Here is a 26519-nt window from a genome sequence, read left to right as displayed (position 1 = left end):
GATTAATATGTGGCGACGTGGACCGGAATTGTAAATTCAGGACACCCAGTATATCTGCACTTATATTGGCCTAATTCATTGTTGGAACCAAAGTAAAGCATATATTCACCAGACATTAAACACACACATGCACATATATGTGTTGCCATAGTCATTTTCCCGACTAGTTTACAGCCCGGCTAGAAACGAGTTCTGGAAATGCAACTGCTTGTGTCTTTGATTGTGGCAGCTCTGTGTGGGGGCACCGGAGGTTTTGGTTGGTTTTGAGTGTCTGGAGGGTAGGTTTTGGGGTTAGCGGGAAGATATTGTGTGGCATCCCTTGCATTGGGAACTATGTAGAAATGCCTACATGTGTACAAAAAGCATGCAGATGGAACAGCCAGATCAAGTCATGTCAGGTAAGAGAGGGGTAGGGTCCCTTCCCTGTGCCTGTAGAGATGCCTACTCACAACTGCCTGCCTCTGATACAATCCACTTATTGCAGGCATCCAGCTCGTTGCCCACCTCCCAACCACCACACTACTTTACGCCTCACCTGTAATTAAATCTTGACCTCTGTACAACTTTATTGCTGCTCCTTGGCTACTCTGTAGGTCTGGAACTTGGGAACATGTCTCCTAAGGGTTCTCCACTGGGACTTCCCCATGGCTGACACAAAGTGCCGCAAAGGAATCTTGGCTGGATAAGGGGAGACTTCTAGCAAAGGCCATTTCACCCAGCAAAGCACACATTATCCATCCGCGTGTTCACAGACTCTGGTACAAGACGGATCGCCATGAAAATAGACTCCATCACAAAGATGGACTCAAGACAACAATGGTACCTGGCCTGAAAATCAACATGGAGGAGCCATCAATACCGTCCTGAGCCCCACAAGGCCATGGAGATATTATTATCTTAATCCTGGGATAATGTATAGACTAGACTGCTCTCATCTGAAATGTCAAGTGTAGCAGCCATCTTAGGTGTGGTCATCCACTTACCCAGACCTATGAGATCTTGGATGGGCGGATGAAATATGGCTCACATGTAAACATCTAAACAGAAAATCGTGCTTGCATTTTGTTGCTTTGGGGCATCCAAACTGTAACAATTCATAAATGATCTTTAAAGAAATGATCCAATCTGCCTCTATGTATTCAAGCTGTGCTTACGTAAGGCGCTTTGATACCCTTTGCAGTATAGCTCGCACAAATAAAACTGCAAAAAAATAAAAATAATAATAGTGCATTGGGTTTTGAACCTGCACACATATCAGGTCCCTACTACAGATGTACAAGATTTCCATGATTACCAGTGTATCCCTTGTTGCAGTCAGTCTTGGTCTTTTATTTTTAATAGTGTACATTTAGAGTCTCAGTATAAAATAAATCCATAAGGCCTCAGGCTTACATATCCAGCACATTACGTGTCTCCTCTTAGCAAGTGGCAACACTAATTGAATCATCCTAACCAATATAACACAAAATATTAATAACTAATGCCAGAAGGCACACATCAGGCCCCAGGGGGCCCTTGAGGTAGTCACTCCTGGAGCCTTTACCAATCACTCAACATCATGAACCTTGCCCTCAGTGGGACTCCCTGGAGCCTTTGATTGGCAGGTGTGAGGTATGGTCTGGTTACACGCCTCCGAAACGTTGGCAATGAGCAGAGATGTGCCTTTCACGTGTACACTGGGGGCGGTCCCTCTGATCCCCATGTAGCCTGAGTCAGCAATATATATCTTTTATATGAGCTGTAACTCCATTTTCCACGAGGTAGCAGCTCCTATTAAACCCCTGCCCTCCACTTGCCACTTAGATTCTGCATCTGACCTCACATTGCCATGGGGTGACTGCCCTTACACACATTCTGGCTGATGCTGGCCTGGCTGGCTTCATCAAAGGCTCCAGGGCCTGCCCCCTGCTGGTGAAGAGCAAGATTCCTCCTGCTGGCTAAGGACCACTTCACTGCAGGGGTTCACAGTCCTCCTTCTAGGCATCACTGAAGGTAAATGTGTTTCTAATGCAGTGTTGTGCAGGACACCTTCCGTGCTGTGGTTCCACCCTCCCAGGCACCTTGTAAACAAGCATGGCTTCCTCAGAAGCATCATACAATGCTACTTGAGGGACACCACGCCTCGGTCACTCAGGGTATCCCTTGTTAGACTGGCCAGGATTTCCCAGTTCGCCCCATATTACTGCTTATTTTTACTCCCATTTTAAAATACTGTTGTATATATGCTTTTGTGTTTATTTTATTTCCCTATATTATCTATTCTACAGGCCATCATCTGCAGAACATGGAATATTATTGACGGGTCCCTCTGAGGCAGTTACTGGCTGATATCATGTGACGCAGGGACCTGGGTACCGCGCTCATGAAATAAACTCTTTTGATTCTTCTCTACGACATTGGGCTCGGATTGTAGATACCCCATTTTTGCTGCTCCCTCACACTGCTCCCCCATGGCATCACACTTCGGTCAAAACCAAAGGGGATGATGGACGGAGTGTTGAACATTGCAAGCACTCACCCCCAGTCACCTGATCTGGATTTAATCCATCATCTTTCATTAGCTCACTCCGCCACCCCAGTTCAGACATGGCCATATGCAAATCTGTCTGACCCTGTGCCTCATGGGAACAGTCCAGCCCAAACTACCAAGCCATGTCTTCCCTGGACCTGAAACAAGCATCCTGGGACCGGTTTCTGGCATTTCAGCCATCATCAGCCAGGCTAGCTTGAATCCAGTGGTAGAGTGAGCAAGGGACCCACGTCTGAACATACCCTGCCAACTTAGGGCAAATATAGCAAAACCAAAGGGGATGATGGACGGAGTGTTGAACATGCCACTTCTGTCCCCACACATAATGTACCTACTATTAAGACCCCCCTCACCTGCCCAGAATACTGCGGCATGGAGTGGCTAATTTTGTGGCGTCATAAATTAAATTTTGCGGCACAACATTATGTTGTTTTGCTGAGTTTCTGTGACACTTTGTTGACCCATATCTGGTTGTTCTATCCCTTCGAAACACTGAGGCGACAGTCAATCCACTTAATGTTTTTGCTTGCCCCCACTTACACTCCCTCCTTCCTTTGTCAGTGTTGCTTGCCCCCCTCCTGCCCTCTCAACTTTTGTTGTTCTTGTTGCTTGCCCCACCAGTACTCTGTTGTCCACGATAACCCTCCCACCATCACTTCCTCTGTTGTCCAAGTTGCCCCCGCTCACAACAACAACAAAAAGACTGACGCTGACACCTGTAGCTGCGGCAAAGGGGTTTATTTCCTCACACTATGCGTTGTCTGTGTTGCCCGCATTCAAGCTCTCCCCCTCTTGTTTCCCCCCTACCTCTCCTCTGCCAGTAATGAAATTTCATAGGGTGGCCAGCACTGGCCATGTCACAGTGCTTTTTTTCTATAAACATTTAACTAGGCGGCATGGCAGCAGCACTGTTGTACATCATGTCTAAAACAACACATTAAACCACCCAATAGCGCTGACCGTTTAGGTGAGACCAATTAGCTTTGTCAATGCTTGTTAAATCGGCCATTGGGTGGGCATTGATTTCTTTTAATACTGTTACACATTAAACGACCCAATAGCTCTCATCTCGTAGCTGAGACCAATTGGCTTTGCCAATGCTTGTTAAATCGGCCATTGGGTAGGCATTGATTTCTTTTAGTACTATTACAGAGATGCACATTTCCAGCACAGATATATCCTTCATTTATAACTAGCTTTGCTTCACAGTATAGACTCATCTAAATCCATTTTACCCGTCCCTCCAATATTTCCTCCCACTTTTTTGCTAATCACAGAAACTGAGCCAGGCTGCGCTAGAAATAAAAAACAGACTCTTTTATTTGAAAATATGAAGATGATTTTAGATGTGAATGTTGGCATAGGATTTTAATTGAGAGTGCGTGCCCGATAATCTATGCACAAGTTCTCAATTTTATCAGCTGAGCACATCCTGTTGGGTTACCAAGACTCAGGTGCAAGGGAAAAGGTACGAAAGAGTGTAGGTAGTTGTCCAAACTCTCTCCGCGAGGCACATCCCGTAGTAGAGAAGAGGAGGGAAAGCCACGCCTCTTACTGCTGACTGTGCCTCCGATGATTATCACTGCCCTCTCCCCACACTAGGGACATCCTTAGGATTTTGGGGCTCTGGACAAAACATATTTTGGGGACCCCTGTTTTGAACAGTTTTGAATGTATGATCCTTTTTCATGCCATTTTTAGCCAGGTCACTGACAGTGCATAGAACACTGTTCCAAATTTTAAATGTATTTACATCTAATATTTAGGGATAGTGAAGTGTTTTCAAAATTGTAGCACAGCAGCAGCAGCTCACTAATATTACTGCAAATAATCTCTGTGACACCCTGTCATTTCTTGAACGTGATTTTCTATTTTGATCTAAAAAAACTTTTTATGGATGTTGCATGAAACATAAACACAACATGTCTCTGCAAAATGTCTGTAACAGATTCTCAAACATCACACACACTAAAAATAAATTAAGGGATAAGGGTATTTAAAGCTATCTGTTTAAGAATTATTCAAGGTCCTCAGTGCAAGTCTCTCTCCAGAACAGAGCTGCCTCTTTCAGGGGGCCCCTGAAAGGCTGCGGTCCTGTGCCAGAGCCTACCCTGCCCAGGCCCTAAAACATCTCTGCCTCACAATCAATCAATCAATCAAACAGATTTATAAAGCGCGCTACTCACCCGTTAGGGTCTCAAGGCACAGGGAGGGGAAGGGTCTGCTACTGCTTGAAAAGTCAGGTCTTGAGTTGCTTCCTGAAGGAGAGCTGGTCTTGGGCCAGCCGAAGGTGGATGGGGAGGGAGTTCCTAGTCTTGGCCGCCAGGTAGGAGAAGGATCGTCCTCCGGCAGTGGCTCTGCGGATGCGTGGGACGGTGGCGAGGGCGAGGCTGGTCGAGCGGAGCAAGCGGGTGGGCGTATAGAAAGTGAGGCTGTTGTTGAGGTACTTGGGGCCCAGGTCATGGAGGGCCTTGTGTGCGTGGGTGAGGAGTCTGAACCTGATCCTCTTGTTGACGGGAAGCCAGTGCAGGTCTCTCAGGTGGGCGGAGATGTGGTTGTGGATCTAACTCCCAGGGCAGGCACGGGCGTAGCTGGGTCAGTATGATTGGGGGGAAGCTTCAGATTTTCCAACAATCACGCTGCCATATAATATTAAAATACCTTATAGCACAAGCAGGGCGCATGAGAGGGGCCTATGGGGCAGTGGAAAGGGACATGAATGTGAATTGGTAGGTGCACTAAGTAAGAGAAAACACAATATTTTGTAAAATAACTAGAAAAAATTAGGAATTTTAAAAATGAGGGAGAGCGAGTGTGTGTGCGTTTTTGTCTGTGTGTATATAAAAATTCCAGGGGAAATCTGACACACACTAAACCATCCCCGACAGAATGCACCTGCACCGAATTATTTACCAGAAAATACATTTATTAGGGGGTGTAACACCCCAAAACCCCCTCTGAAGCTAAGCCCCAGGGTAGGAGTAACGGTGCTCTCATGCCTGCGCAAAGGTGTCACTGAAGACAACAAAGGCTCTTATCAGATCCACCAACAAGGTGTCATTTTTTACACTATGGAAACAAGGGAGCAGTAGTACAAACGGCAATGGGGAGAGAAAAAGCTGACCAATGCCGTTTTTTCCCGGCAGGTTGGTTTACTTAGGCATCCATCGGGGGGAATCACAAATGTTGTGGAAATGTCGTGAATCTCGGTATTGCGTAATGCTAGAGGATCTGACTATTGCTCCATAGTGCAGCTCCTTACACTACACCAGGGACCACTGGGATTATGTGGCAGGGTCAAGTTATGTGGCAGGATTGAAGAAATTATGTGGCAAGAAAAAGTAAAGTATGCATTGTAATGTGGTACATTTTGTGATAGTATTACTTCATTATTTTGACATTGTAAAAATCATAATACTGTCTGGGCATTGTTTGCTCCACATTAGTGCCAGTTTAACATCCAAATATGACAATAATCAACAGAACGGTTACCAAGTTAACAATTGTGAAGGGTGTTTTCTCTGCGTGGCAATATGTGTTGCTGCGTTTTTAGTAACTTTAAAACGTTTGAGCTAGAATTTTTTTTCCTTAAACTGTGCAGATTATTATGCGATTATGGGGCAAATCGATATTATTCTAAAAATGCAGCTGCCGCACAATTGCATAATTTCCGTGGCCTTGCACTACACTTTTTTTCCCCACAGACTTCAATCTATCCTCTTTTGATCCTCTTTTACCACAAAATCTGTATATAATATGTTAAACACCACTGAATCCCCCCCTTCTCCTTGTGGCTCTGGCTGCACTGGGCTCTGAGCCAGGGTAGTACAAGATTTTTTGTCACAGATGTGATGTCCCACAGGGGCTGACTAATGACCATCTACAGGGCTGAAAATGGAAAACAATTATTACAGGGGTGCATAAATTATGGGCTGGGGTGATAGAGTGTCAGAAAGAGAGTAGAGTAATGAGGGAAGTCAGTGACTGACAGGCTATTAATTGTTTTCATTTTTACAAACTATGGCCCCAAGAAATTCAAAACAAAAAAAAGGTGAAGCTGTTCCGTCGCTGTTCGGGAGAACTTAATAGGCCATAAAAAGCTGAATTTTAAACCTTTGTGGTGTAAGGCAAGTGCTGTTGTGTGCAATTCTGCTCACAGGTTTGAACCACCATAAAGTAGCTGAGAACATGCCTACGTCAGAGCACGGCCATGACGTCACACAGATCCTTATTTGACCTGCAGGGTACAATTTACATTCCTGATAAAATATTCAAGTGGCCTTATGCACCAGCCTGAAACCGCTGGATGTCACCTGCAGAGAATAAATTTGAAGGGCCTAATTTATGAGGCCGTACGTCACTTATACGCCGCCGGTGCGTCACTATTTGTGACGCACCAGCAGCGTAAAAAATGTGCCTTGTTGCACCATATTTACAAAGTGACGCATCTAGGTAGATGCGTCACTTTGAAGACCCCTGCACAACATTATACCAGGTATAATGTATGCAGGGGGGAGTTCCGGCGCAAGAAACGGCCGTAGGAGTGACGCAGTGAAATCTATAAGATTTCATTGCGCCACTTCTAGGACACAAATGCGTCAATATCTTGCGCCTGCCTCACAGCAGACATAAGACTGACACAGGCCCTTTCACATGGGGCATGCCCCATGTGAAAGGACACATTTACTAGCAATGCATCACTTTTGCGCCATACAGATACGTCAGAAATACTGACGTATCTGTAACTCCTTGTGACATGATGCGTCATACAATAAATATGACTCACAAATCATGTCGCAAGGAGGGCGCACTGAGAAGTGACGCATCGCTGCTTTCACGCAGCGATGCGTCACTTCTCATAAATGAGGCATGAAATATTTCAGGCTTCATATCACTTTTGTGTTGTTGTAAGGCTAATACAAGGGCCCTTGTGAATAGTAATGTGATCTGGAACTTCAGTTTGTATTGTGTGCTTTGAAAACAATGATTAGGGTAACTACACACATAGATATACACACATTTCCCACAGAGCAAGCATTGACTCACATATCTTACTCAAATGCAGTGCTTGACAAAGACAAAACACTTTCAAACCTCAGTTTATCTCTGGCAACCTATGAAGGCATAGGCCAAGCTTACCTTTGATTCACCCAATTGGACTCTTGAGTTTAATGTGCATTTGAGGTTCCAGCTGTGCTCTATTTCACATCCAACATCTCACATCCTCACACCAACTATTTACAGCTTTGTGAATAGCAAACAAGCATAAACTAACACAAACGTGTAAGGCTACCTTTGTGAATCAGGGCATTGGTGTCTGGGGGTGTAAGTAAACTGATGTGACTTTTTGTGTGCTGGTTTTATTTGCCTAACTGCTCACCTTTCTAGCCACTTTCTGGTTGTACCCATTGAGTGCATTTGTCGTCATTGACTGACACAAGTCAGTGGTAAATTTGTAAAAAATAAGTCCACCAGCCCATTTGTCCTATTAGCCTCGCCGAAAACAGAACCAGCTACTAACCATGGGGAGAGGATGTGGTGTAACGGCCAGAGCTGCCGAATTCAGAGCTGGGGAGCCAGGTTTGATTCTCCGCGTTGGCTTAACACCCTGTGATTCTGGGCAAATCCCTTAATCTCCCCGTAAATTAATATGTCCTTCACTGGTACTCATGAAAAGAGCTGGAGGTGTTGATTACTAAGTGGCGGAGCTGAGCACCTGAAACCACAGGCTCAAATTAAGCCCTGCAACGAGTGGTACATCAACATAAGTAAGATTTTGATTTATTGGTTGAATCCTTTTGTAAACTCTTACCTCGGGCCCCTCGAAAAGTGTTGTGTTACCACAGAAAGAGAAGATTGTTATCTGTAAAGATGCTCAATAGTTCTACCAATAATAGAAACAGAAAAAGGACAGTGATAATCAAGACTCATTGACAGGCTGGACACGTTCCAATTTGTAAGTCATTGGTCTGGAAAAAAAAAGGAAAATGAATAGTCACCCAGAAGTGGCATCTAATTCCATGCTGGCTCCAGGAAACAATTTGACAAAAATAATTTCCAACCTCCCACTTCCAGGCTGGCTGATCCTGGGCTGCTTGCAAACCCCCACATTTGTACCTCATAACTACAACAAATGAAGGAGGTAAATCGTTGTACAGGCAGAAAACACAAGCTGAAGTAGTCATGCATGGACATTTCACCAGTAAAGATGATGCTAAAAAATAACAAGATATTGTTGAATGAGAAATAGCGAATGGGAGACAAGAAAATCGCACTTAAAACACAAAAGGTTAAAAGAAAGTTCAAAGAAAAAACAAAGACTCTTTCGCCATGAAATTACAATGGAAAAATGTCACAAAATATATTTTTTGTGAGCCCCACTCCTCTCCTTTGTACGATTACAGGGCCAATGTGAGTAAACAGTAGGATTTAAGTCTTGCTTGCATTTCCACATAGCTCCTAGATTGAGCAGAGCAAGATGGAAACAGTAAAGGAAAAAAACCTGCTCTGTTTGATATTTTCTATGCTAAGATTTAACTTCTTCATATCTTTCCACAACTTATCAATTTTCTTAATGTATTTATTGTGCAAGAAATAAGCATGTCAAAGAGATATGCAGTATATAGTGAAAGGATCAAGTATATAACATCAAATGCAGTTTGGATAGTAAAATTTGATGGTTGAGATGCGAGGAGAATAATGAATTAGAGCAGAAAACAGAGTAGGAATGCACATGCATTAAAAGTATTAAATAAAGAACCATAAAAATATCAAAAAGTATGCGTCTTGGGCCCTCTGTATGAAAGTTTGGTTTTGCGATTCTCAAATAGCGATTTTTTGGGAATCGCTATTTGAGAATCGCAAAATGCTATGTATGTAGGATTTGCAAATCATTTTGTGAATCCTACATATTCCTTAATTGCAAGTTGCAAATTGTGATTCACAATTAAGGAATACCTCCCCATTCATTCCTATGGGCCTAGAGGCCTATAGGAATGAATGGGAAGACATTCTCAATTTGTGATTCTCAATTAGAGAATCGCAAATTGAGACTACAATTTCAAGGGTGCAGGGTGATAAAAGAACACCCTGTTGCATCCCTGAAATGTGCATGTGTGCACATGTGGCACACTTTCATGCCCTGAGGGCATGCATGTGCCTCACATGGCACTTTGAAAAATGAAAAAAATGCATTTCTCAGAGAAATTGCAAATTACTACCAACTTGAAGTTGGTGGTAATTTGCAATTCCTTAAGCCCAAATTGCACTTTTTCTGTGCCTCTTGCATTGCATTTAAGGAATCGCAAAATTTGTGATTCCTTAAATGCAATTGCAAAATAAGGAATCTCAAATTTTGCGATTCCTTATTTTGTGAGGCAGTTTTACCTTAATGCATCCCACTTAGCTAAATTGCGATTGCAAACGCCGGATTTCGCAGAATTTCGGCATTTGCGATCGCAATTTTGAATGATATATATGGCGCCTTGATATTATTACATTGGGGCTTTAGGAAATCAAGGGTAGAATGGATGTGTGAATGATAGTTAGTTGAGTCTACTTTCCATCTTAAGAAGGGGAAACCTTCTGATGGTTTTGAGAGGTACTATAGCAGATGGAGTTTAGTTAAACTAGGACTTTGTCGTCTAGGTAAAAATCGAGTAGATGGGCTGAGTGAAAATGTGAGGGAGTGCAAAAAAGGTTTCGGGGACACATGGTGGTTTTGGTTAGCCAATCGAAAATTATGTATATCTGTTCAGTAGTTTTCCTAGAGGGCTGGGAGATTGACAGGCCCAATTGACAAAGGTCCTCCACAGTCATAAGAAAGGCAACGGGAAACAGCCACTACAACTCGGGCATCACATTGTGATGCCCTTACAACGCGGTTGTTACAACGACCGCGTTGTTACCACGCACTGCCATTACTACGCAAATCATTACATCAACTTACAGTAGATGGCGTGCTAACATTAGAAATATTATAGTTTACTATTCCAACACCTTCCCTACTATTACGTAGACTGGAGTTGGAATAGTAAATTATAAATTTCTAATGTGAGCACCCCATGTACTGCAAGTCAATGTAGGGACTTGCGTAGTAATGGCTTTGCGTGTTAACAACGCAGTCGTTGTAACAACCGCGTTGTTATGGCACGCGTTGCGATGACTCGCGTTACAACGAGTCATATTCAAGTCTACGTACCCGCGGTTCGATCTCCACAATGCGAATTCTCATTGCGGAGACTCTGCCACATGGGTGGAGGCTCCGCCTTTGAACATCAGACTATGAAGTTTGAAGCTCTGTTTATTTGCTCACATTCTGGTGAGTCAAGAAATTCCTGATAGCTGGAGGGGATCAATTCTGTCCCTTATTTATAAAGCCGGTCAAACATCGGACCCAGCCAATTATCGATTAATAGCCCTTATGGATTGTGAGGCCAAGTTCTTTGCCAGATGTCTGCTGGCAGATCTCAGGGCCTCGGTTGAATCCAAAAACCTGTTGCCCAGAAATAAGACGGGGTTTATTAATGGTCTTGGTTCCTCCATCAACATTCAAATGCTGGCTCTTACAATTGAACAAGCATGGCATCGCTCAATGAACCTTCACTTGTGGTTTGTTGACTTTCGATTTGCTTTTGATGCAGTGCAGAGAAACATCCTCTGGGTTAAGCTATCAAATTGGGGGATTTCTTCTAATCTTCTCAGAGCAATTCAAATATTGTACACAGATACATGGACAAGAGTTAGGTTGGGCCAAGGCACAACAATAAAAAAAAAAGCCGACAATGAATGGCCTAAAACAAGGCTGTGTCTTGGCCCCTCTCTTGTTTAACTTGTATCTCGCTGATTCTGAATAACGTTAACTCCTGTCCTCCGTCTGTGGCTTGCTTGAAACTTTCCCATTTTTTGTATGCTGATGACATTATCCTGCTTAGCTACACAAAGGTGGAGCTTCGGCGGTTAATTAGCAAAACTGCTCAGTACGCCTCGTCCCACGGCTTAAATGTTAATTTGAGTAAAACAAAAACTATGCTAGTGACAAAGTGGTAAAAAAAGGGGTGGTGATGGACAGAGCATCTGAACCAATCAAACACTTACACCCAGTCAACAGATCTGGGTTTAATCCATCACTGTTCTTTAGCCCACTCTGCCACCCCAGTTCAGACATGGCCATAATGCAAATCAGTATGACCCGTGCCTCATGGGAACAGTCCAGCCCGAACTGCCAAGCCATGTACTGCCAAGCCATGTCTTCCCTGGACCGGAAACAAGCTTCCGAGGACCGGGTCTGACATTACAGCCGTCTTCAGCCCGTCTTGCTTGAATCCAGTGGCAAAGTGACAAAGGGCATAGCAGCCCGCCCAAAAGTCTGTATAGAAGGGATTGGGCTGGAGTCAGTACAAGAGTACAAATACTTGGGGGGTAATATTTGAAGCAAGGGGCGCATTTAACAACCAGTGCGCTGTAGTACAAAGAAAGAATAACTCCTTAATCGTAGCGTTTGCTTCCCTACGGAATGCCTTAAAAGGCCTATCACTCAAGCCAATACTACAAGTTATGACAGCTAAACATGTTCCATCTCAGACATATGGGGTGGAGATTATGAGAGGTAAGGCTGATAAAACTATAGATAATCTTGCGGAAGGGACCTATCGTCACCTGTTTAATCTCCGACAACGGGTTTCGTCGGCACAAATTCGATTAGAGTTTGGTCTTAGAAGACCATATTTAAAGAGTCTAGGGGCATATCTGAAATGTCATGAACCAAGAAATGATAACAATTCCACTCTTATTACAGTCGTTTGGGAGGCTATAATCGATAAAAAAAAATCGACTGTTCAAAGATATTTTAATTTGGCCATATCCACCTTTATTGCAGAATAATAATGGGCCCTAGTCCTCTCACAACTTGCATTTAATAGCGTTAATAATGGGAGTATTAAAAAAGTGTCATCACTGTTGGATAGAGAGGTGCTAGCGAAAAGATCCCACGTATGGGTGGTAATTGCTACATATGGCCAACTAACACCCCAGTATTATCTGGGGGTTCGGAACGGACTAAATGCAAAGCTAAAGCTCTTAAGACTCCAGCTTGGCAATTTTCAATTCCATGTTAACCTTCCAGCATGGAAACGATTGAGTAACACAACTTCATGTCACCTCTGTAATTACAACAGAGAAGGCATTTGTCACATAGCTTGTAGATGTCAAGCTTTAACAGCTGGACGTAGACGCCTGCTAAGACAGGATTCCAATCAACATGCTTTTCGTACACGCCTTCAAGCAGTAAAGCTGGTCTGCAGGGAGAAGATTTACAATTTACCGGAAGATTCTTAAAGTTTGTTGATATTGCAGTGGGTAAATTAGCTACATATGCACAGTGAAGGGTTTTTTGCTTCACACTATTTTATCAATTTAGGAACAAAATGACAGTCAGGAGAGATTATCATAGCAAGAGTCAAGCTGGCTCATTATTATATGAGCACCTTGATCAATCTGGAAAAATAAAGGGCTTAGGGCTAGATGTAGGTAATTTACAATACCGATTCGAAAATACCAGATTTTACCGATTCGGTATTTTCGAATCGGTAATTGCAATGTAGATAATAATTTGGTAAAAAATACTGAATCGGTAAGATTCGGTGTTTGCCATTCATTCCTATGGGCCTGGAGGCCCATAGGAATAAATGTCAATTACCGAATCGGTAAATACCGATTCGTTAATTACCGAATCGGAAAAATAGCCACCTACATAGGAAAAGGCTTTTACCGGTCGGTAACGGCCGATTTCGGCCGTTACCGACCGGTAAAAGCCTACCTACATCTAGCCCTTAGTATCTTAGTAAATTTTTTAGAGGATTTTACAAGAGGCACAATGCACTTTAAAATCTTATACGATGTAAGCTCATTTTATCTAATCCAGGGCCCAATAAAAAAAATAGAAAAAATATTAAATAAAAGCCTGCGAGCTACCTGGCAGGTCATACCATAGTAATTCGTTCTGTTCCCCACACTGGACGGCATTGCTCATAGTGTGGTATATGATTATTAACTAACAGAGGGTATAGAGCACTCTAGGTACAGTAGATATAGTAGGTGGAATAAGTCCCTCTTAAATGCACTTTGGCAGAATGTTTTTAGGTGGTTTTAAACTATGAATGACTTGTTTTAAATTCAGGAATAACCTCATATTTTTACATGTGCATTTTTATAAAGCTGTTATTTTGTGATATTATGTGTGAAATGTGCAAAATGTGTTGCATAGTATGTTTTTATTAAGTGAACAATAAATTCTTATGTTTCTTCTTTTGCTGATAACCAGCTGGTTTGGTGATGGCAGTAGGATGTTTGACTAGACCTGGGGTGGTTGACCAGAGTGCTTGTGGCTGTCTTTGGAACTCTGTTCAGTGATAGGAATAAGTACTTGGTCAGACCCACCAGGTTCTGTGCTCAGTAGGGATGCAGAGAATAGTGCTTTAGCTGGGAGATGAGGGGGCAGATGTTGTGACCATTGAGTGCTTGGTCTTTGACAGCGCCTTGAGACCCTTACGAGTGATTAGTCACGCTTTATAAGAACCCTGATTGATTGGTTGAGTAACTGTGGGTGTCATGAAGGAATGAAGCTCATCCTTGCAGTGAACTTTGCTCCTCTCTTTCTGGTTGAGAGTTTTGGGGGAAGCAGAACAGGAGTTGGAAGATGCTTGGGTTATGATTTGGCATTAGATTAAGAGATTTCTGTCTTGGATGAGTTAAGCATAAGAGAGCGGATTGCGAGCCCGTGCAAAATGGCAGCGGGGCATTGAGAGATTATAAATAAAGACTGGACTAGAGGAAAACATGTGTATGTCTTGGGCACAAAGAGAAGAGGGTAGTCGAACGATGAGATGACGTTGCCAATGGATGCAAAGTACAGCCAGATGGAAAGTTACAGAGTACTGACCAACTCCAACCAGCAAAAGGCCGGGATTAGGAAGTAAAAAGCGCCATGGAATAGAGAAGTATAGATCAGAGATATAGGAAGAGAACCTGATGAGTGCCTCGTCATGCGCCAGAAATAAAGGCTACAAACAGGAGGGAAACACTGTCAAATGTATTGAATGCGGCACATAGTGCGGCAATTAGTATGGAATATATATTATGATGGTGTGCATGTCTAATAAAGATGGGGATGCAGTTTCCGTGGAGGAAAGGTTTCGAAAGCTAGATTGAATGTGGTGAAGTTATGGGGCATGTGAAAGGAATCAAGGCAGAGAAAAGACAAGACTTTCCAGATGTTTTCAGAAGAAGATTTGTTGTGACACAGGGTGATAGTTTGTAGTATGGAATAAATAATTAGACAAAATGCAATCACTTGCAGTACGGGATGGATCACCCAGCACAGGGGGCAAACCTTTTCAATGTGCCATGGATCAGCTGATGCTCAGGGCAATAGCCTGCAGGCTTGGGTGAAGCAGCTGAGGGTTTCCAAAGGAAAGTTAGGGGGTTGGCAGATTTCAAACATTGAGGAGGCATCCGAGGTTCGAGAGGGCAGTTAAAGGGAGAGTTGCCACTGGTGCTTGGGCAGGAGATGAGATGGCACTGGATCAACTGTTGCCCAAGAGGGGTTCGCATTCTTATGTTTAGAGTTCTGTTCCTATGGGAATTTTGAGGAGAGCACAGATATTTTGTAGAATCAGTGAAGATTGAATGTGGGAAGGATAAAGATGATGGTTGGGCTTGCAGGAATGAGTGGAGAATGGTTTAAATAACAATAGTCATGGAGGAAAAAAAAGCAGCCCAATTTGAGGCATAGAGTGAGTAAGTGAGTGAGTGGCAGGGTGGATGAGAAGATGGTTGAAGAGATGAGCAAGAAGTTAAGAGAGAGTAGAGAGTTAATCAGATTTTGAATACAGTTAGGCTTGTGTTCAGCCTGATTTGTAGGCTTACGGGTATTTAGGTGTTTCAATTTTCCAACGAATCCCTAAGTACCCAGGTAAGTATCTTAGGAAGAGAGAGAAATTTTTAGGAATATGGGATACTGCCTAGGGGTGGGCGATAAATTCCCCTCTCCTGGCAAGGTTTTGGCAGAGTTTTGACCACTCCGTGTTATGCATGCATGGACGACATTTGGTATCCCCTAGCACGATTTTAAGTCTCTAGGAGGACACCTGGCAAGATATCCCCAACACGGGCGGTCACAAATATTCAAGGTCAGAAAGCTGCTGCTCACATAAAAAAATATACTTAAGTGGCTGCAAAATCAATTCTAGGGAGCAGCGCCCTCCAGCACACTGCATGGTACCATTCGCTCTGATTGTTCAGTGCGGAACGAGCTTCTGGCTCTAAAAATCAGCTTGAGTAGTGCGGCGTGCCTCATTCCACCGGTGCGCGGAACTCCGCAGCATCTCACGGGGTTTTAGCAGAAACCACCGCAATGGATCGCACACCGCTAGCCCCTCCTCCGGATCGCCCCTAGGCATTCTGGTACATGAAGTGCGAGAAGTTCGAAGAATGACTGTAAAGTTCGTGAGTAGTTCACCTGAGTAGGTGCAAGTATGTACTTGTTGTTCCCAAGAATCTCTAGACCCGAGACATGGCCCGGGTTTCGGGATATCTTCCCTCATCAGTAGAGAACGTATCTGGGGTGGAGAAGAAGGCCGCCAAGTAACCGTCACAGGCCTCGTTGCCTAACAGGCTTCGCAGGTGCGTCTCCAGAAGCTCGTCAGCTTAAAAGGCTCAAGGGAGCCCGAATAGAGGAAACCACCGCAATGGATCGCACACCGCTAGCCCGTCCTCCGGACCGCCCCTAGGCACTCTGGTACATGAAGTGCGTGAAGTTCGAAAAATGACTGTAAAGTTCGTGAGTGGTTCACCTGAGTAGGTGCAAGTATGTACTTGTTGTTCCCAAGAATCTCTAGACCCGAGACATGGGCCGGGTTTCGGGATATCTTCCCTCATCAGTAGAGAACGTATCTGGGGTGAAGAAGAAGGCCGCCAAGTAACCGTCACAGGCCTCGTTGCCTAACAGGATTCGCAGGTGCGTCTCCAGAAGCTCGTCAGCTTAAAAGGCGCAAGGGAGCCCGAATAGAGGAAACCACCGCAATGGATCGCACACCGCTAGCCCCTCCTCCGGATCGCCCCTAGGCACTCTGGTACATGAAGTGCCTGAAGTACGAAGAATGACTGTAAAGTTCGTGAGTGGTTCACCTGAGTAGGTGCAAGTATGTACTTGCTGTTCCCAAGAATATCTAGACCCGAGACATGACAAGTACTCGCTTGCACCTACTGAGGTGAACCACTCATGAACTATACGTACCAGAATCCTTAGGGGCGATCCGGAGGAGGGGCTAGCGGTGTGCGATCCATTGCGGTTGATCTCACGGGGTTTTCATGTAACTCCATGGAATTCCATAGAGTGAAACTCTGTGAGTTCCGCCCAACCCTCATACTGCCTCCTTGACCCCTTAACTATACTCACACAAAAGTATCCTTAGTTGCATAGTAAAGCCAGGATGAACTCAAGTCCTAACAAAAAGAAACCCAAAAGGTTTTTAGTGGACCCTCACACACCCTTTGGTACAGTTAAAAATTCAGAAGTCATGTGTTTGAAAATGGTTTGATGTCCCTGCACCCTGGTTTTTTATTATTTTAACTTTACCAAATCATCAAAAATAATGGGAAACTGGGGTGACCTTTAAATATTTTTATCTACACTTTAAGACTCTTTCGAGGAAAAATATCCAAAGTGCTTCCCGGAACACAATCGAGCTCATCCTGGTTTATAGGGAGCAAAATGACACCTGATGATGAAGTGTGACACCAGTAGGTTGTGTGAGGGTTTCTTTTTCTCAGGGCGTGAGTTAATCTTTGCCCAGGACTAAGCGTTGTAGTTTTTAATTTTCCAACATTTGCAGAGGATTGCTCACATTAATGTCTTCAAGAAACATGGAGTGAAAGAACTAGGGTTGCAGAGAGTGAATCATTGGTGTGAATGTATACTGAAGATAATGGAAGGATAATGGAAGTGGAAGTCAGTCCACGGCGTGTCATTCAATTCATTGAGGGAAGCTGTCCGAAGTAGAGGTTCAATGTTATTATGTAGTTGGTTGGTCTCAGCACAAGGTTAGGACTGAGCAAAAGTGATTTATTTTGGTCATTTTTGTTTAAAGGAAGTTGATGTGGGTGTGAGGAGTGACCATCATACATAGAATGGCATTGTCGATTCTAGGCAGGCTGATGCAAGATGGCTTGTGAGTAACAGATTTAGAGAGGAGGATAAGATTCACTTTCCAAGAGAGTGAATTGGGCTGAGTGATGGTTTATGAGTGAATGACCATAAAGAAATTGTTTAAAAGGGTTTGATTGCGTTAGATAGAAATCAGGCTTGAGATTACATAGAAGGTTGATGGGGTTTGCGGATGTACAACTTTCAAGAATTGCGTCATATCATCAAAGAAAGAATCAATCACTGCGGAAGATAAGTATTAAAAGGACTTGGATCAAGTGGAGGCAGAAGACAAGAAGAATTTCAGAGTTGATGAGGAGAGGTTGATTCTAAGGGTTGGTATGTTTCTGACATGTTTCTTGAGAAAAAGTGGAAAAGTCAGTTCAGAGACATCAGGTGTGGTTATGCTTTTTAGGATGAATCCATATTTCTCTGATGTTTATGAAGTTAAAGGAAGGGTAATACAATCCATTTGTATGTAGGTAGTTTTAGAACAAACATTCTATAGGCAAAGATATATATGAAGAAGGTAGTTCATTGTAGAGGTGAGGAGGATAAAGAAGTTGAGGAAGGTCTACTTCATTTTCTTTGAGTTGAAAAAGATGTTGTTGAGTAAGGCGATGAAATTGGTGTGTGACTGAGGTTTAGTGAATGCTGAGTGTAGCTCTCATGGCTTGTGATTCCTAATAGTACTAACATAAGTGCTGAGTTATAACATAAAAAATGGGAAAACAGAGGGGCATATCATCAAGGGCAAAAAGGCCAATATTTGCCGCTAAAGTGGCAATATTTTTATCGCTCTATCAGCAAGCTGTGGCTAACAGCTGTTAGCGACAGTTTTCTGGCAATAGCACCTGTTGTTTTGCTGCTTTGCATTTCAGCAATATTTATCGCTAATGACATGCAAAGTAGACGTTCCTCACTAAAATGTAATGAATAATGTCGCTAACACACCATCGCTCTATTATCAATGCGGAGCCATATCTACGAAGCGATGAATAAAGGTGCTCCAAGCACCATTCATCGCAACTATTTAACACTTGGAAAGTTGTTTACTTAACCACCTTTAGCAAGGGAGGTGGATTGTTATGTTAAGTCCACGCTTGCCTATTAGCATGCTTTTCTGTATCGCACTCGCATTATCACAAGATTTCTCCCGCTAGTCCCCGCTATCGCTGGATTTCACATCGCATCTTAGCAAAGCATTGATAATACGCCGCTAAGAGTGCAATGTGATCCAGCGATAGACGGCGATAAAATAAAACGCGATAAGCGCGATTTGCAATATTTATTGCATTTGCTTGCTAATATGGCCTAGAGTTTTTAGCCATCATAACATTCTCCAGTCCCTGCAATCTGCCCGCTAATGGCTACACCAAGGATCCAGCTTGAGTTGTGTCACTGTTCCATTAAAAAATGTAATCAGTGGTCAGACTTCGATGTCCTTCCCTTGACTAGATAAGCCAACAAGAATGTGTTGGATGGAAATTCTGGGAGTGTGGCTGTTTGGGGGCAGGAGAAGGGAATGAGAACAAGGGGGTGAAATGGGTAAACCAAGTAACAACACCCTCATTCATATACGCTTCCATTGTTCCTCCTTTATTCCTAGCCAAATCCACCCAACACAAAATACACAACATGATTAAATCTAACAAAACACCAAGGAAACAAAGAAGGGCAGAAGGGTCAGCGGCACAGCTGCTGTGCAGCATGGTTGAAAATAACATAAAAGGAAGTGCTATGATGCGCGAGCCTACGCCTGGAAAATGGGACACGCATCAGTCCAAGATGAATTAGTAAAGAAAAGGATGTGAAAAATTCACTTTTTGGATATAAGGCGAATGCGCTTTCTTTTAATAAAAAAAAAAAAAGATAAAGAAACAGGTAATAGGTTGGAAATGGGGATTAGGTCGGAGACCAAGCAGCAGAGAGTGAACACGGACAGAGAGTCAGAAGTAAGTGCGGGATAGAAGGCCCGGAAGCTGACAAGCAATCAATTGAGTGTGGCAGTGAAGTCAACCAATGGGAGCAATGGGTGGGCTCTAAGCTGCCTGTAAGCGTGCAATCTGTCAAACAACAGACAGCTCATGCACTGCCGTAGGCAAGACCTAAAAAGTAACGAGGCGTCCGAAGGTCTAGGTTAAGTAAACAAGGCATAGGTTTTAGACTCATTATTTTGAATCCACCTCAAGTTGCTAAATGAGTGATATTATTTTAGAGCTGGTGTTTTTTTGTAAAATAGTGGTTGGTGTCCTTCTCTCACTGGACAAATGTCCTGTTTATCACAATAATGTATGACCAGTGGACTCTCTGTTGACAGCCAATAAGGAGTTGGTAAGGACCATGTGATCACTTACCTAGTGGAAATTTTGAGAACAAATATAACAGTGACATTAATAGACTTGTAGGGTGGGTATTCTGTTATTTTCAGAAATAAAGAAAATGTATGTCTGAAATAACAGCATGCGGTGTGTGCCTCGAAACTCACTTACCTCAGCAAATCAGAGAGGGCCCTGAAGGCACCAGCTCTGTTCATTTTCGGGGTTTGGCCTTCACTTTCTGCCCAACCACAAGCCACCTCGTTATAAATGTGAAGAAACTGTCATTTTTGAGCCGTAATGTCAGCAAGTAATAGAGTGTAATATATATTTTTTTAAATGTAATTCTATCAGAGTTATTTTAATCAGGTTTTCATTATAGCCTGTGTACATTGATACTTCTTTTTTATTTTGATGATGTTATTAATGGTTTGTTATGTATCCATGACTTTCGTTTTAACCTCCTCCATGCGTCGGACGTCCCCCGGCCGTCTGACGTCACTGTGGGCAGGTACGGAGGACGGCCGGGGGCCTTTCATTCCACACACGCGTGGAATTCTCCTGCACAGCGGAGGAATTCCAGCGGCGTTGAAGCGGTTAATAGAATGTTTTTACACAGAGGAAGGAGTCTCCCACTTTTTGCACAGAGGTCCATCCAGGGACGGGTAGAGCTGGATGCACCTTCTGCAGCCTCTGTATTGTGCTAGGAATGCCCTGAGTGGACCAGTTGTGCACATTGGGGACCAGATTTAGAAACATGTCACAGAGCGCAGCACAGCTCAGCACCCAAAGCTGCTGTGCTGCTTTACTGGGAGAGAAAAGGGCAGCATTGCATCTACAGAGTTATGACACTATCCTGCTCTCTGCTTAGCACTGGTTCACAATCATGCTGCCTAGCGCAACATGCACACCTTTTCACTACTGTCAAAGTTGTGTGTGTGAGTCTAGCATAGGTGTTGTACTGAAAGGATATCCTTCCAGTACAAAATACTATGAGGCCCATTAGGATGACAGGCAGACTTACAGCCTGATTCATGTACGGGCCGTTTTGCGTGGCCCTAATAGCGAATCATAGCGACTCGCTATTGAGGACACGCAAAACGGCATTCATGTAGGAATTGCTAAATAAATAGCGATTCCTACATGTTCTCTATTTGCGAGTAGCAATTTGCTACTCGCAAAAAAAGAAATAACTCCCCATTCATTCCTATGGGCCAAAAGGCCCATAGGAATGAATGGGGAGTATCCCTTATTTGCGAGTAGCAATTTGCTATTCGCAAATCAGATAGCGATTTTAAGGGTGCCAGGGGTGTCCAAAGGACACCCTGTAGCACCCCTAAAATGCACATTTGAACAGGTGTTGCGCACACACATGTCCAAAGGACATGTGTGTGTGTAACATGCAAAAGAAAAAAATGCACTAAAGTGCTTTTTACACAATTAACGCAATTTACCACCAAGTCAGACCTGGTGGTAAATTGAGACCAAATATAGCGATTTCGCTATTTCTATTTGGTTGTTGAATTGCATTTAAGGAATCTCTATTAGAGATTCCTTAAATCCAATTCCTCCCAAATATGCGAATTCTTGAATAGCGATTTTTGCATTTGGGATGATGAATACCAAATGCAAAAATCGCACTCGCAAAGGGCCAGATTCTCAGAATCTGGCCCTTTGCGAGTGCAATTTAGCTACATGAATCAGGCTGTTAGTCCGCCCACCATCCCATCGTGGAATGGGACCTCCCGCCATAAGGGCGGGGGTACCGTGGGGGAAATTCGGATGCGCCCGCCACAGCGGCCGCCGCAATGGTAGAAATACATGTTGTGCATTTCAAAGCACAACGTGACAAGCACCGCGTGGTGCCTGCCATGTTGTTCTTTGAAATGCAGGGGAGTAACATAGGTACCCCCATGTGCACCCCCCACCCCCCCAGAGTCCCTGGAGGCCCGCAACGGGCCCCCGCAGGTTGACTCCGCATGCCTTTCTGTGGCGGCTTTGCCGCCACGGAAAGGCAACTAGAAAATGCCCATAGTAATATGGCTGGCGGTGTCTGATAGACACCACCACCATATGGAACCCTATTCTGCCCGTTCGCAAGGCGACCGGGGCGGAAAAGCAGCGGACGGTCTTTCCGTCTGCCGCGGACCCCCCAGCCATGATAATATGGCGGGGGGTTATTCAGGCACGGATGGCGGGCTGATCACCCCCGCCAGGCTGGCGGTGGTTACCGCTGGCCTGGCGGGGGCGAACCGCCCGCCATCCTAATGGACCCCTTTGCCTAGACAAACTTGAAAACCTTTCCCACTTCTGATGTGCACTGTACACTGCAGCACACATGCAAAGTCGGAAAAGTTAGGAGAAGTAAAAACTTTTTGGGGTGCCAAACCCTGTCTACTGTTGTTAGTATATACGGTTTTGCAAGAAAAACTACAGAAGGTTGCATGAGAACACCCATGTAACACCCATGAAATGCCACCTAGACGCATAATAATGCATAATAGTGCAAAACACTACTTGCATTACTTCGAGGCAACTCTCCAGTGCAAAGCAAGCTTTCTGCTTTAAAGTAAATAAAAATGTATATCTTTTGAGACGTTTGCCTCACTTGCGATGCAGACCCAGCATAAAATGTATGTAAATCGGCACCTGGATGTCTACTAAACACTCCCTATGAAACCAGCATCTTTATTTATTCTTAAATTTGCACTTTTGCTTTAATGAAAATATACATGACCAGCATTTATTTTAAAATTAATGACATTGTTCCATCTATTTCTAAGCACAAACAATGTTAAACATATGAACTAAAGGTCTCAGGGAAGGTATGTGTGGAAGTTTAGGTTAGCATCTAGGTGTTTGATTGCATGGTTTTAGTTGACTGCTAAACCAGTTGACCACATCACCTCCCCAAGAAATTTAATATCTAAATTCAGTTTTGTTTGTCCATATTCAGAAATATGTTCTTACAGTGACTCTGAAACTTCAGGATTATCACACCAATAATGCTTCTTTCTGCTTTGCTTGCAGTTATCCTGGTGGTCGTGTTTGGCATCTGCTGGGCCCCGTTCCACACTGACCGGCTCATGTGGAGCTTCATCGACCACTGGACCGGCGAGCGGCATGAGATGTTTGGTTACGTCCACATCGTCTCCGGCGTCTTTTTCTACCTGAGCTCAGTCGTCAACCCCATCCTCTACAACCTGATGTCCACCCGCTTCCGTGAGATGTTCAAGGAAGTAATGTGCCGTGGCCGGATGAAGAGAGGTGGCTCGCGGAAGTACTCGCCCAGCGTCACGCGAGTCACCATGCGGAGCATTGTGTGCGAACACATACCCAGCAACGGGCTGCCACTCTCAGACGTAGAGGAATATGAGGTGTACCTGGAGTGTGAAAACACCAATGACCCTGAAACCTCCTTTTCCTAACTAATCATCCATTGCATGGTCGCCACGCTTGGAGGGACCGCCGGGTACTAGTAATTTGGCGAATTGCAAATTGCTAAATTATTGGATCTTTTTGCGAGAAATGGAGAACGTCTCAGAGTTACCCACCAGTTGTGGCATAACTGTACTGCCAAAAAGTGGCATGCATCTAATAACCTTCTCGGTATTGGTGACAGTATGAATCTGGACTGCGGCCAGTTTTTGGGGTCATGCACAAGAAAAGCCTGCAACCCGGACAAGCGTTCAAGCGTTATGCCTCTGGATATGTTAAGGAGATGCAACCACGTGCAGCAGACCTGACTACCCAAGACACGTTGCATAAAGACACAGTTCCTTCTGCTTCCCCTTTTCTTATTTATTGGTTTTTGTACCACTGTCTTGTGATGTCTTCACCGACCCACTTTTGGGGGGTGGGCGGTGGGAGATCCGCTGTGAAGCAGCCTAGCAACTGGAAGAGTGACACATATTTCTAACCTTTGGGAAACATCTCCACACGTCAACATTGCACACAACTGGCCATGGTCATCATTGATGTCACGCCATTGGTGGACCCTGGCGTTTTATGTGAAGAATGCCGCCACCAACTTTGTTTAATTTTAACTCAAATATTTATGATACATGTCTTTGTCCAGGGAAAAGGACACACCTAGAAATATTGCAGGATCCCTGTATAATGCTGAGGATTTGCTGGTTGGGTCAGATCTCCATCCGGCTAAATCAAAAAATATGTTGGTCTTCCTCTGGATGGGTTTGGGATCCTGTGTCTGAGGTGCGTGTGAAGAGAAGGAAGCCACTAATGCGTTGATTTTAACATGTATATGGTATTTGTATAGCACAAACCTAGCCGAAAGGCAGCAGAGCACAGTAAGGGGTCTAAGCAGGGCCAGACTGGGTACCGAAACTGGCCCTGGCAAACTCCTTGGCCGGCCCCACGGAAGGGGAGGGGGTTGCGGCCAACCTGTTTACTTGGGCCGGTTTCGGACGATTTTGTTACACAGGCCGATACCAATTGCACAGTGAGCACAGTAGAAAAAAGGCAAACCCCTTCAGTTCAATATTAATCCCCCCACACTCAAATCATTGTGATGCCCTAGAGGAAAAACTATTGAATGTATTTTTAAACGCTGCAAACTGTGGCACTCAATTTTCAAAGAAGTAGGTAAAATATTACTTGGTGTCCTTAGATAGAATTATCAGAACAGCCACTCATTTGCCCTTCCTAAATTTCTAACCCTAAACCCTAATATCATCCAGAGAATTGTCTCAAAGAGGAGATGTAGTGTGGGCTTTAGATGGAGGCTGTGAGTACCACCTGTGAAGTGACCCTACTCCGCAGAGTACCTGTCTGACCGGCCATCCATTCGTTCTAAAGACAGAGATGGACCCTCGCTCCTTCCTGCCTTCGGGGGGTGTCCTCGGGATAAGTGAATTGTTCTTTAGTGGCAGCGATCATGTCTTAAGTCCTGCAGTGCCTCATTGCTTATAAAAGTTTAATTGATAAGTGCTGCAGGCTCAGTAGTGTTCACTCTTTTTTGAGACAATGAGTATATCTTCTGAGAAAAGGATCAGCTGCATCTTTTTCCTTCGAATACCCACGTGACTGAACATCGGACTAAATAAGGCAGTTGACAAGTTGCCATCAAATTTAGGGGCTTATAACGATGTCGGTCATCGTTGCATCCCACTGACAGTGTCTCGGTCGTGGGACTGACTGACCGCCGGAACACTATTCAGCCGGATACTCACATTTCTCTATAGGAACCTGTGTTACGGCCGTAAACAGGCAGTAATACAGGCTCCCATAAAGAAATGGGGTTGTGTGTAGAACCCTGCACCCTGTGGCAGGCACCTCGTGGTACCTGCCACAGAGTGCATGGATTTACAGGGGGCACCCTAGGTACGGCCTTGGCCACCAACCGTAGGCTTCAGAGGCATGGGGGTCCTGGTAGGGGCCCCCAAAGTCGCTTTCCAACATCCTTTCCGTGTTGGAAAGGCCGTCATCAAAATGCTGTGGGAAACCGACATCCTAATCCCGATGGGAGGGTATTACAGTGTGGTTCTGACTGGCCGGAATACTCCGAGAGCCGGTTGGAACTGCGCCGCATTGACCAACCGGTTCAAACTCCGGCCACCGACATCATAATTCAGTGGTCAGACCGCAAATTGCCGGTCAGAAAGCCCCCGACCGCGGTAAAAAAGCTTCCGACTTGCGGTCGAAGGCTTTCTGTCCGACATCATAATCGGCCTCTTAGTGTCCACTGGTAAATAAAAATAAGGACAGAATGATTATGTAAAATTCATTGTAATTTATGATTTATTCATTTGAGGTCAGGTGAGAGAAACAAGTGCAGTGCACGTAATACCACTTGTTTATGATTACAAATAAAATAATTCTGTTCTCTATTTTTTTATTTAAAAAAATGATTCTCAGGCTGTGCTTGTCAAATAACCAAGTGATAACCACTAAAAATGATTTAATTCTATATCTGCTGAGGGCTGTTTACATCCTTGTCAATACTCTGCCCTCACATTCAAGATAGTTTGGAGTGTAATTAGGTTTACTAGAGAAGACTGAAAATAATTTAAGGTCATCAAAACCTAGTATATGTGCACAAAACTAGAGGTGGGCGTAATTTGCGTAATCGCGTTACGTAAATCTCCGCGAAACGGTAAAAATCTCTGCAAACAAGCGGAATTGCTTGTTTGCGATGCTTTTTTACTGTTCGCAATAGCTGTTTGCGTGCTCGGAGGGAAATATCTCACGAACACGCATTTTGAGAACGCGAACATGCAAAACAATTCGTAAAATCACGGAACGCAGAAATTTGGGCAATTTCGCATTCTCCGCGGGACGCGAAATTACCCAAATTCCGCAAATTCCACGAGCGGAGCGAAATTTACCACCCAGGCCTACACAAAACCCATCAATAATAGGAAAGGGTCCCAAAGACTACCAGCACAGTAAGACACTACCTAGAAAAGGATAGGGGAAGAGAGAATTTGTAAGAAAAACGTGGCAATTC

The 26519-nt window shown here is 44.0% G+C and overlaps 1 protein-coding gene across 1 annotated transcript in view; it reads left to right on the top strand.

Annotated features, from left to right (window-relative positions):
• The window catches only part of NMUR1 (neuromedin U receptor 1), a 180176-nt gene extending 155167 nt beyond the window's left edge, over window positions 1-25009 (top strand). The window contains exon 2 of the mRNA XM_078665586.1: window positions 23081-25009. Within this exon, the coding sequence (XP_078521712.1) occupies window positions 23081-23478 (398 nt within the window). The 3' untranslated portion in view covers window positions 23479-25009. The remainder of the gene's footprint in view (window positions 1-23080) is intronic.
• Window positions 25010-26519: the final 1510 nt, after the last annotated feature.

Source organism: Lissotriton helveticus, chromosome 11 (genome assembly GCF_964261635.1).
Source record: "Lissotriton helveticus chromosome 11, aLisHel1.1, whole genome shotgun sequence".
Classification (NCBI taxonomy): domain Eukaryota; kingdom Metazoa; phylum Chordata; class Amphibia; order Caudata; family Salamandridae; genus Lissotriton; species Lissotriton helveticus.
The sequence above is the reverse complement of the archived record's forward strand: the minus strand, read 5'-3'. Positions and strand labels throughout refer to the sequence as shown.